The sequence below is a fragment of the Corylus avellana genome, chromosome 10 (assembly GCF_965113065.1).
Source record: "Corylus avellana chromosome 10, dhCorAvel1.hap1.2, whole genome shotgun sequence".
NCBI classification, from domain to species: Eukaryota; Viridiplantae; Streptophyta; class Magnoliopsida; order Fagales; family Betulaceae; genus Corylus; species Corylus avellana.
The window spans coordinates 11,113,684-11,126,480 of NC_142499.1; the positions used below are offsets into that span (position 1 = coordinate 11,113,684).

The 12,797-nt window shown below is 38.9% G+C and overlaps 1 protein-coding gene across 4 annotated transcripts; it reads right to left on the bottom strand.

The window, feature by feature from the left end:
• Positions 1-4,415: 4,415 nt before the first annotated feature.
• LOC132192122 (E3 ubiquitin-protein ligase, putative (DUF177)) lies at positions 4,416-11,191 on the bottom strand. 4 transcript variants are annotated; one of them, XM_059607349.2, is made up of 7 exons: positions 11,007-11,191; positions 10,668-10,845; positions 5,620-5,709; positions 5,223-5,312; positions 5,070-5,144; positions 4,935-4,980; positions 4,416-4,868 (listed from the first exon to the last, which is right to left on the bottom strand). In XM_059607349.2, exons 1-7 carry the CDS (start codon positions 11,144-11,146, stop codon positions 4,780-4,782), a joined length of 708 nt encoding a protein of 235 aa, XP_059463332.1. In that variant the 5' UTR covers positions 11,147-11,191; the 3' UTR covers positions 4,416-4,779. The 4 variants fall into 4 exon arrangements, with proteins under 4 accessions (XP_059463332.1, XP_059463331.1, XP_088367326.1 ...); XM_059607348.2 differs by having other exon boundaries at positions 5,064-5,144; XM_088511200.1 differs by having other exon boundaries at positions 4,416-4,980.
• Between the last annotated feature and the right edge of the window lie 1,606 nt (positions 11,192-12,797).

A 12,797-nucleotide genomic window follows, 5' to 3' on the forward strand; every position in this document is an offset into this window, starting at 1 on the left:
ATAAGAAATTAAAAGTTTAATACATTAAAATTGAGCTTTTCTAAACTGTAAGAAACATTGCATAAGTGATGGAAGTTCTGAAAGGGTTGAGTGAAATTTTTCCAATTTTATATTTTCAAGTGAAGTACATGCTAAAATAAAATGTTCGGTTTAGATTATCCATTCTCTTTGATTGCTGCAGGAAGAATTATTATCCAAAAAGTTTTATGGCAGTAAGTACTGATGGCGTGTTCCAATAAATTTTCAACTTATAAGATGAGCTGCATTTTATCTTAAAATATGGCCATAAAAATTCGAGGTAAAAACCTCAATGGACCTAGATGCGGTGGTGGAAGACTTGAAATTCAAGTATGAAGAAATGGCTTGGAAGGAGTGTGCAAAAACCCGTCTGCCCCTATCCACCTGGATTTAGTGTTTTTTTTGCAAAAAGGGTAGGATTTCTTTTAACCTGTGCAGGGCGAGGCAGGCCGGGTATAAAAAATTTTGGGTTACGGATACCCGCCCCGTTGGAGTATAAATAAATAAATAAAAAAACCCTAACCCTAATAATTTCTTACCCTCTCTTTTTGCCACAGCTTCTCTCTCTCGTTTGCTCTCTCCCTCTCTCTCTCGTCTCCATACGGAATTGGAGCTCTCTCTAGTTTGTTGGGGTGACGCTGCGAAGGTACTCGTTTTTGTCTGTTGGATTTGCTCTCTCTTTCTCTCTCTCCCTCCATCTCTCGTTTTGAATCTATAAGAGAGCAAATGATGAAGTTGCTTCTTAACAAATAAAATCACCAAAAAAAGCCCAACTCCTGAATCCTGAGAAACACGAACAACCATGAACCCGCTTCCACAACCACGACTCTACGTTTTTCGAACTCATTCTCGACCTCTTTCATTCTCTCTCACAAAACCACCCAAACCTGCATAATTCGCCTCGCCTCGCAACACCTGAGAACCCGCGGGTATGGGTAACTGTAGCCGGCTTTCGGGTGGTTTTTTCAAACCTGTCTTAGGTGGGTCGGGTTGTAGAAATGGTCGATATCCGCACCACCCCGACCCGTGCCCACCCCTAGGGCAAGAGGAGCGGTCAGTAGTTGATGATCTACTACATAATACAAACTTGTCATTTACTCATCAAGTGATAAGGTTTCCCTTGTCTGAGAAGTTCAATGTTCTGCATATTGAAAGGTATAGCGGAGATGGAGATCCAGCTGATCACATGGAGAACTACCAGGCTCATTTAGTCCTCCATGACACGCCCGATGATATAGTGTGTCGGGCTTTCCCTTTGACTCTAAAAGGAAGTGCCTGAGATTGGTTTAGGAAGCTTCCCCCAAAGTCTATAGATGGGTTTGAATCCTTAGGGCAACGATTTTTGACATAGTTTTTGGCGGTTCGAAGGCATTAAAGGTCTCTTGCATATCTATTGTCCTTAACCCAAGGAAAGTTTGAATCCCTAAAGGACTATATTTGTTACGCCCCGGCTTTACCAGGCAAGCCGTAAGTGGATTATCTAAATTCTCACGTGACGCTACTACTTTTTCCTTAATAAATAACACAGCAGAAAATTTGTAATAAATTTTTCTTTTTATTTTTATAACCAACACTCATTAATAAATATATACCAGAACTCCTATTATACATCATTATGACATCACAAACATTATTCATAATACAATGAGTCACATGCGTCACAAATACAACTAAACTAGCCATACTAACTTATGGAAAGATAGCTCTTCAAAAGTAAAAGTCTTCTGCAAGCCTCAAATGTAGAAGTCTAATCAGGCATATGGGTCCTCAACGACAATCTTTGCAGTGACATTTATATAATCATTATGGTTTAATAAGTAGAAGTGTGAGTCTACGACTCTGTAAGTTTAAGCAAATTGACCATTTGTAATGTGAGCCCATCTTTATTTGAAAATCAATCTTATCACCAGTGTTTACTAAAGAGCCATATATGTAAGGTTTTCACAAATGAGTTTTAATAAACGTATGGCTAAATGGTAAACCAGATGATAGGAAAGGTGAATCTACTCAGGGGTCAGTGAAGGATTCGGGAAAGAAAAAAAGGGATTCCCGAGAAGTAGAAGAAAGGAGCCCAAAGAAGGCAATGAAGAAATTTGGCGTCCTAATATATCAGCGGGATTTCAATTTTACTTCGTTGAACACTAGTGTAACTGAGATCTTGTGGAGATCAAGAGGGATCCAAATTTTCGTTGGCCAGCAAAGATGAGGACCACACCTCAGCTACGGGATAACCAAAAGTACTGCAAGTATCTTGTAGATCATGGGCATACGACCGATAAATGTGTATCCTTACGACTTGAAATTGAGAAGTTCATCAAGAGTGGAAGATTGGTAAGGTTCTTAGCCGAGGAAAGGCAGAGGGAGAAGATTCCTCAGGGTCGCGAGCCTCAGCGACTTGAGGCTCATAATGGTGGTCAAAGGAATATCAGAAGAAATGAGCAAAGAAGGGATTGGGATCATGAGGAATGGCAAAAATCCTTGGAACCAGGATATCATTGCAGAAATTCGTACCATCTTGGGAGGATTGGCAGGAGGTGGCGAATCAAATTCTGCCAAGAAAGCTCAGTGGGAGAAGTTCTAACCCTTGAAAGACCACCCAAAATTCGGAAGGAGCCGTTAGTCCTTGCATTTTAGAGGAGGATGAGTCAAGAATATCCATGCCACATGATGATGTGTTGATAGTAATGATGATTGTGGCAAATCATGCTATTCATTGGATTCTAGTTGATAGCATGAGTTCAACTGATATTCTTTATTGGCCGGCTTTTGAGTAGAGAAGATTGATCGGAACAGAATAAGGCATTTTCGGTCTCCATTGGTCGGGTTTGCAGACGAGCGGGTGCTACAAATAGGAGTGATACCACTCCTCAATTGATCATGCAATTGATTTGAAGGAAACATTCGAAATGTTGAAACACTACGGCATAAAGCTCAATCCCGCAAAGTGTACATTCGGAGTTTCTTCGGCAAAGTTTCTCGGGTTCATGGCCTGCGACGTCCCACATCGCCTGGGTATAGAGATGGGGATGTGCTTAAATGTATATTACACCCTTAATGACAACAATACGTTTTAAAGCAGTGATGGTCATGATCCCATCAGAACTCCGTAGTTAAGCGTGCTTCTGCTGGAGCAGTACCAGAATAGGTGACCTCTTGGGAAGTCTGGTTTGGAGGAGCCAAAAGTGCACAATATTGTGTGTCATTGGGATGGAGTGTTACAAATGGTATCAGAGTCATTGCCCAGCCTGAGATGGGGGGAGTGTGCACAAGCCGAAGAAGGTCGCTAGCGGGCACTAGCTAGGACGGACGCCAAGAATGGACTAATCCCATGAGGGTCGCTAGCGGGGACGCTGGGTCTTAAGAGGGGGTGATTGTGACGTCCCACATCGCCTGGGTATAGAGATAGGGATGTGCTTAAATGTATACTACACCCTTAATGACAACAACGCATTTTAAAACCGTGATGGTCATGATCTCATCATAACTCCGCAGTTAAGCGTACTTTTGCTAGAGTAGTACCAGGATGAGTGACCTCCTGGGAAGTCTGGTTTGGGGGAGCAAAGAACAGACAATATTGTGTGTCATTGGGGTGGGGTGTTACATGGTCTCTCGGAAAGGAATTGAGGCCAACCTTGAAAAGATAAAACCCGTGTTGGACATGTAGCCCCCAAGAAACATTAAACAGCTACAACAACTTACGAGAAGGATCGCAGTGCTTAATAAGTTCATCTCCCGGTCTACCATGCTCTCCTTTCTTCAAAATTTTGAGAAAGGCAATTGAATGGACCCAGGAATGTGAAGTAGCCTTTGTCCAATTGAATTAGTATTTGACAAGTCCCCCACTCCTCAGTAGGACAGTTCACAGAGAGCCCATGTTCTTGTACTTGGCCGTGTCTCCAACTGCACTCTGGGAAGAATGAGGAGTTCAAAAAATGGTTTACTTCACTAGTAAGGCCCTAAGGGGTGCCGAGAAAAGGTTCAAATGGAGAACATAGTTGAGACATGATTTTTACTTGCTTAGATATGTCCATATGTATGTGTTCTCCAAAAATTGTAGAATGCATGTATATGGTTGTAGCTGGGTTATATGTTATACACATGGATATGACTTAGATGAGTTTGTACGTGTATGCTTCGAAGCAGGAGATTGTGTTGTACATATACACTCACAGCTAAATAATATGTTTTAAATTGTTTACATAACTACAAGGTTTACTTTATCAACTGCGATATGTTTTAAAAGAAAATATATATATATATATATATATGGAAATTGTTGTTGTAAACAAACATAGAAAGTGAAAAGTTGGCTCATTGTGAAAACTTAGTAATTTTTATACTTACCGAGATCATGGGCTCATCAATTTGTTTGAGGGAATGTGGCTAACTCTACAATCACATAGACAATGTTGATGTTGCAGGTGACAATAGTATTGGTGAAGATTCGGTAGCCTTATACCTAGGTTACTATGATTGAGACTGTAGGACACCACATGTTTGTGTCAGACTACCAACAAGTCCATTTTTATATTGTACATATTTTGTTGTGTGCTAGATCTTTATATATATGGCATTGTGTCGTATCTGACACCTTTTGTATAGCAACTTTTTTTGTTATGAAAATGACACGGTATAAGCTTTAACCGGATAGATGTTATGTTAGTTGCTCCCACTTCCACATGAATATATTGCCTATAGGTTGATCGGGTCGCCACACCTAATAACTTCACATCAAGCACTTGTGAAACACGAAGCAAATGTCTACATATGCAAGTTGTGATTTGCATTCTTCAGCTCCAAGAGTCTAGACCACCTCTGATCAGGAGAACTCACACTTTGTCCACTGGCATCTGCAAAGAGAGTAAATTCAGTGAAAGCCTTGCTTGCATTGATTGTCAAAAAGAAAGCAAGATTACATTGCAATGGAGGTTCTGATCTCTCGCATAACTCCGAGCAAGTATCCTACAATATAGATTTTAAGAATTTAGTCTCCAAGAACTTGTATATGCAAGTCATCACCACATAACTTGGTATCCAAGTCATACTTTTACCGAGATGGTGAGACGAATTGTCTCTTGTACTAGTGAATCAAGGTCAGCTTCATATCCGGGTTTAACATAGATCACCTGCTAAGGCAACCATGTTAGATCTCATTTTTAAGAGAGAGAGAGAGAGAGAGAGAGAGAGAGAGTTTAGAGACTTAATGATGGATCGTCTCCCCCAATTTCAGGTATTTGATTTGCACTATTCTCTTTGCTTGGTGGCAAAATCCATACATTGAAGTTTGTATCAATCTATCACATCAGGTACAACAAGAAGTTAGCCATGCATGTTTTGCATAATATTTCTTCGCTTATTGTTCCCCTTGGAAACAAGAAATGAGATTCTCTCTATTTCAAAGGAAATTGAGAGGAACGGGTTAGTACAATTTAAGAGGGCAAAATAGTTTTTTCAATTTTTTTTTTTAAAACCATTTTGCTCTCTTGTTTTGCCTAACCGGTTCCTCTCAATTTCAAAGGAAATGGAGAGGATCCATTTGGGGGAAATAGATTGTCCAAATAAATATCATAAAATATTTTTCTTAAAACAATAAATAATTACCTCTCTACAGTATGGTGAGGAGCAGATACTACATTTTCTAGTAAAGGATGTAAGAATCTTTCCATCTACAGAAAGACCAAAGCTGGCGTGCTGGTAAATTAAAAGAGACATTATTAGGTAGATTAATTGCTTCATAATATAGGACAGTGGGTTCTCATTAATGAGCAAACACGAAAACAAGGAAACAACAAAACTCAACAAGGAAATTCTCAATCAACCAACGGCTAGCACATTCATGGAAAGCACAATCAAATCAGCAAATACCTAGCTACTCCAAGAAGGAATATAGCATTCAATTGATATCATATCTTGTTGTTCTTTCCATTTTTAATCTCAAAACGTTGTATATAAATTAGCTGGAGATCAATGAAAAAAATTGTGCAAACAAACTGTTTGATTGCGCAGTAAAAAATAAAAATTTTCAAGCCAAGGTTGAAGTTTAAGAAAAACAGACAAAAAAACTTTGCTATTTAAAATTAAACTGCAAAGCAAGAATTACTTACTTGAAGATCACAATCACTCATTGGCTTTTGGGCGAAACTTTTATTTCTTACTAGACCAAGCAGCACGTGTAATCTTAGAGATTATGAGACTTTTAGATCTTCTCACTAATGACTAACAATAACCAAGAGTGTGGGCTTTACTCTTACTCTTCAAAACTTAAACTTATTCTCGAGAATTAACTCAAGAATATTAGTTCTTAGTTGAAACTAAAGAACTATAATGACGGTGTAATTTGCAAGAGCTATAGACTTATCTACTTATGGGATTGGAATACTAGAAGAGATAAGATAACTATTCCAGGGAATTGCTCCCAGGCCCATGCGTCCAACACACTACACTTGGGCTTAGTTTTATCCCAAGCCTTTCTTGCATCTTCTGCACAGTTTCTCCCTAACTCACGTTAACAAGTAGCCTAATAAATAAAAACCCTAACTTGGTTAATTTACATTAGCTTGGTGAGGAACCCAAAAAGAAAAATAATAACTAACTTCAAATAGTCTCAATTATCCCAAGTCACTATTTAATTATAATTGATTCTACTAAATAATTGTAACTGCACTATATTTTATATTTTTGATTAAATCAATTAATCCCTTAGAGACACAATCCAATCTCCCACACGCCACCCACTTGACCAAGCTAGAGACACAATCCAATCTCCCACAAAGTCTCCTATCGCTTGGCCAACATAACCGCCTTTCTCAGCCCCTTCCCTAGCACATATTTCCTATTAACATAGTTTCTTCTCCTTGTTCACTGGTTGCACCCGTGTTCTTGGAGCATGACAACTTGGATTGTCCCACACCATAACATGGCATGCAAATCCGATCGAAGAATAACATCTTCAAGCCCAAGGTCCTCCTCAAGGGTCTCGTATGCTATACGTTGCCTAAGGCTCTTCTTATTGCCTTTTGCTCCAATGACATCGAACCTACCTCTTACTCGATAGCTACAAAGCACCTTGCTTGGCGTGATGCCACACTGAATATGATGCCTTACTTTGCAGACACTTGGACCCTTGTTCCCCCTCCAACATGAACATAGTTGGCTGCAAATGGGTTTTTCGCATTAAGCACAAAGTTGATGGCTCCATTGATCGTTACAAGGCTCGACTCATTTCCAAAAGCTTCCACAAACAACCTAGAGTCGATTTTGGCAACACATTCAACCCTGTAGTCAAGCCTACCACCATTCGCCTTGTTCTCTCCCTTCCTATCTCATTTGATTGGTCTATTCGTCATATTGATGTTCAAAATGCCTTATTGCATGGTTGGCTCTTAGAAGATGTATACAAGGATCAACCTTTGTACTTCATTCACCCTCAATTTCCTTATCACGTTTTCAAATTCCGCAAGGCACTCTATGGCATCAAGCAAGCCCCTCGTGCTTGGTATTCTCACTACAGTGACCATATATTTGATGCGAACCTCAATCGACACGCTTTTGAGACCCAACAAACAATATTGGAATACTGACCCAAGAAAGCTAAAATTTAGATTTTTTATAGAAAACCTTGACCCAAAGTTTATAAATGAAACGCGAACCAAAGGTATAAAGTAACAACCATCGACCCAATGATTATAATTGAATCACGAACCGAAGGTATAAAGTTTGAACGCCACAAGGAAGAATCCTTGATAAGTTCACAAGTTCTTTGAAGAACCAAAAGAAGACGCAAGCCTCACATTTTTTTCTAATTTTCATTCATGATGTCCAATACAATGAGTGCATGCTATTTATAAAGCATGACTGAAAATATGACTACTTGCTTGCTATGGGAAAGGAAATTAAATTGGTTCCAACATTGGAAACTAAATAAAGTAAAAAAATGACTAACTAATAAAAGCCTAAAATTAAGGTTGATTTGTCTGAAATTAGTAGCTCCTCCATGCCAAAAATAGACTGAAATTGGCAATTAAATCACGCCTAAGAAAGGTCTTGAAATAGGTAAGTCAATCAACCAATTAATTGGCATGTAATTTGGCAAGTCAATCATCCAATTAATTGGTATGTAATTGGAAAGTCAATCAGCCATAATCAACCATTAATCCATGCCATTGCTAAGGAAATTATGCGCAATCAGTTCCATCAATAGTTTTGATCAAATTTATTACGCCTTCATCTCCCTTTGGGCCAAGCTTGGAATGCCCCATTTTAGAATCAGCCCAAATCTCTTGAATCAGCCCATTAAGTGCTTCTTTGATCTTCTTGGATCTTGCTCTAGTAATAGGCCCAACTGGAACATGCAATAGATCCTTTAATGGTGCTTGTTGACTCTCATTAATGTCATTGCTAAGGAAATTATGCTCAATTAAGCAAGATCAGCCTCATCAATAGCTTGGATTAAATTTATTACGCCTTCATCTTCCTTTGGGCTAAGCTTGGAATGCCCCATTTTAGAACCAGCCCAAATCTCTTGAATCAGCCCATTAAGTACTTCTTTGATCTTCTTGGATCTTGCTCTAGTAATAGGCCCAACTGGAACATGCAATGGATCCTTTAATGGTGCTTGTTGATTCTCATCAATATTGGAAGTTGGATTTGGTGGATCGCACTCTGACTCTTCCTTATTCATTCTTCAAACGACTCAGCACACCACCTATGTTCTTATCTATGTTGATGATATCCTCATTACAAGCTCTCATCCTTGAGGAATTACAGATTTTCTCCAATGTCTACTTGCTGATTTTGCCATCAAAGATTTGGGTCCCCTCCACTTCTTTTTGAGTATGGAAGCCATTACTATACGTGATGGCCTCATTCTTTCTCAACATGCTACATGCTCGATCTTCTTAACAAAAGCAACATGATAGAAGTCAAGCCTGTCAAATCCTCCATGTCCTCCACACTCGCTCTTTCCCTCCTCTCCAGAGATTTGCTCATTGATCCATCTTTCTATTGGATTCTTGTGAGCGCTCTCCATTAGTGATTTTGCTATAAAAAACATTATCATAAATTCATAATCTAGCCATTGGTGTAGCATAACATAGCTCTCCTTTGCCCGCTACTGCTGAGTGTTTAGGGAACATCCACGCCCCTCCACGCGCCGTTGAAACCACCTACAACCTTGCCTCACGCGCTGCTACCGGATCTCCTCAGTCGCTGCCGCCAGCCACTTTTGAGAGAAAACCACTGCCAGATACCAGATTGGAGGCTTCCAATCTACCTATCTGTGGATGACACTGGCCAAGAAGTTCTACAATGCACCGCCACACGCTGCCAATAGCTTCTGCGTTTGAGATACACGCACCACCTAGTTTTACTCACCATTCTGCTATTGCACGTTGCACTAGATTCCTACCCGTAGTTGCACCTAGGGACGCGTCTCTGGATCGCAACCACAAGGTTCCATAGCTTTGCTCTTGCACACGTCACGCAAGATTACTCTCTATGCAAGTGTTCACTGACCCTCCCATACACTCGCATACAACAAATCATGCCCTTTTAGCCAAGCTCACAGGCCTACAGTGAAGCTACCCACACCAAATCCAAATCCGTGAGAAAAAAAAAAGGTGGTCCAAGAGTGGCCACATCACGCGTGCCACACGCCAGTCAACTTCGGTGAGCCAATCTGATAATCGCCCAAGTGGGCTCATATTCTTTTAGTTACACGCCCAAGTTGGCCCCCTTTTAAGTTTGGCTCATTTTCAGCCCTAGCCCATAGTCAGCTCTTTTTAATTTTGGCCCAAGTCGGCCCTGGCCCATTATCGGCCCTTTTGAAGTTTGGCTCATTGTCAGCCATGGCCCGTTGTCAGCCCCTTTTTGGATTTTGGCCCGTCATCGGCCATTTTTTAAGTTTGGCTCATTGTCAGCCCTAGCCTATTGTTGGCCTCGTTGTCAGACCATTTGAATCTGCATTCACCAACCGCCACTTGTTGCCATCACTGGCCGCCCGCCAGCCTCTATCTCCTCCGGCAGTCGCCACCATCTATGGCCCATTTCTGGCCTATGCCACTGCCATTGTCATCGTTGTTTCTATTTTCAAACTCAAGGTTCCAGAATCTTCCACCTCGAGTTTGAGGGAATGTTAGAATATACGGTATATATTTTCCGTATATTCCATAATTAGGTTGATATCAAATATTCTCTATTTATAAGTTGATTGTAATCAAATATTGGGATTGTAATCAAATTAAGGAGATTTGATTACTATACTTATATTTAAACACTGCCCTATAAATAGGAACCTTTATATTGTAAACAAATCAAGTTAATAAGCAGAATGTAGCCCTTAAGGTATTCCTAGTGTTGGACGTAGGTGGTTAACACCGAACCACCCATAAGTTCTTTGTGTTCGACCATTCTCTCTGTTGCTTTCACTCAATTTTTCACATCATCATTATTTCAACAAGAAGCATTGCAACGACATATCAGAGCAGAGCAGGTATTAAGAGTGTTTCTGTGCGTTTTTTGTGAATAATGACAAGCCTACAATAATATACACATGAATGAGTTGTTCTCTAATCTGTACGCATTCAAGATTTGGTAGATTATTTTTCCAAGCACCAAAACACACGCACGAACGCACTTCAGTAGAAAATTACCTTGTGGATGCAGAGTTTGACGAAAACCCCTGCATTTTTATCTTCACCTTCCAACAAATCTTGCAAGCACAAGTCTCGGAGAGAGAGAAGGTAGTCGCAGGTCCACTTCCCTTGCCACTTTCCATCTGATGTTGATATTGTGATCAGACGGCGTGGAGGAGTCCTACCCACCGTTTTTCTTAATTTGTTGCGAATTGAAGAACAAAAATGCTATCAATATCATGCATGCATATTTTTTCTCTCTTGTATGGATTTGCAATTGCTTGCAACATCTTAATTAATATATATGTTGCAATTTGCAAGGAAGAAAAACTAAGATTTACTCTGAAATGAAAATACCGTGAGCATCCATTTCTTTTAGAAGAAGCTCTGATTCTTAAAGACTGAGACGGCAACTTGAGGAGCTTAGCCTTAGCTGGGAATGGACTGGGAATCGGGTTGAGGTTTCTTGCTGATAACACATGCCAAGCTTCTGCCATCTCTCTCTCTCTCTCTCTCTCTCTCTCTCTCTGTGTAAAATAAACAAACCCAAGCGTGTGATTCACTGGGCATTTGCATATAACCTTATCTTCCTATATAATTGGCACGTGTAATGGTTGCAATTTTATATATATATATATATATATATATATATATTTTGAGAAACAATTTTATATTAAAAGGGCTTGCAATTTTATGGACATGCAGCTCTTAGTACAAACCAATACCCTAATCGGCAATGATAAGCTCACCGATTGTGCCGTTAATTTTTTCATAGCCTCTATCTAAGATCACCCCTAAACACACGTTTCTAAGCTTCGACTAATGCTAAATGATATTTTTGTCTTTCTTATGTTTTTTTTTCGTCCTTTAAAATTGATGTGATTTTTAAAATTATTATTTAATTTGTAATAAATTACTGTTGAATTTTAATACAATGGTAATGTTAAAAGTAATATCAATTGTAGGAGGACAATTGATTATGTAACTCTCCTAATTCTGATGGTTACATATTGATTATGTACTTATTGTATTCTTGGCCTCATTCACCTATAAATAGGCCATTTTATTGTACAATTTCTATCAAGTGAAAGAAAGATGTAGTCAAGAAAAGGCTTTTACGTGTGGACGTAGGCCATTGGCCGAACCACCTTAATCTGTATATTTCTTCCTTGTTTTTTCTCTTTATATTTTTATATACTTTAACATTGTATCAGAGCCAAAGGTCCTGAGATCGAACCTGACTCCATCAATTCTCACTCCATTTAAATTAAGTATTTCATATGTTGGGTCTCACTTATTAAAAGAAAGTTTGAGCACACATGTGAAAAGGAGTGTTAAAGTAATATAGTGATTAAATTTACCTGTTCCTATAAACTTAAGCTTAAAAAAAAAAAAAAAAAAAAAAAAAAAAAAAACATATTACTCCTAAGCTTCTCTAATGTTTTCCTCCAAATTGAAAACCCTTAAACCCTCAATTCCTAATTGGGAAGCTAACTGCCCAACAAAAAGTCTAAGGATGACTGGGTTCATATGATGCTTGGTTTGATGATGAGCCAAAAAAAAAGAAAAAAGGAATATGTGGGCTCTGCCCATACAATAGACTGCGATTTCAGGTGTATGTTTTAGAGATTATATTTTGAGTTAAATCTAAAGTCAACTTCTTTAAGGATATTTGTGTTTTTTTCTAAAATCATTTTCTAATTAAGTCTTTCTATGCCGACTTTTTTTAAGGGCTGCACGTAGATCCTTTTTTGTTCTTGTTAAGTTCTTACTTATCCAAAGAATTTTTTTTTGAATCTTAGTGTCAACAATTGTTCTTGTATTTGTTTTGCTTGGATTTAGGTTTGTTTTCCTAAGGAGGTAGGAAGCTTGAATATTAGGAACAAAGGTAATTGGGTTAAATATACTTTAATCCCTTCAACTAGCAACCATTTTTTATAAAGTCTTACAAACTGACTATTATGACGCACAGGTCATTCAAATTATTAGCTTATTGCATTTAAGCCACTCCGTTAGAGGTTGTCATATGTTTGGATGGAAAAGTGATCACATGCTAAAGTACATGTCACTTTTAAAGATTGATTTATAAGAAATTTATGTCCACGCTAACTCAACTCAATTAATTAAACAAGTCAAACTTCTCAATCT

What these genes read in the sequence shown, in the direction of transcription:
- LOC132192122 (XM_088511199.1), bottom strand. Translation starts at nt 11,146, where the DNA reads ATGGCAGAAGCTTGGCATGTGTTATCAGCAAGAAACCTCAACCCGATT. An exon ending in TCAAACTCTGCATCCACAAG is followed by an intron (nt 5,710 to 10,667) that starts GTAATTTTCTAC and finishes TTAATTTACCAG; the next exon opens with CACGCCAGCTTTGGTCTTTC. An exon ending in CCTCACCATACTGTAGAGAG is followed by an intron (nt 5,313 to 5,619) that starts GTAATTATTTAT and finishes CTGATGTGATAG; the next exon opens with ATTGATACAAACTTCAATGT.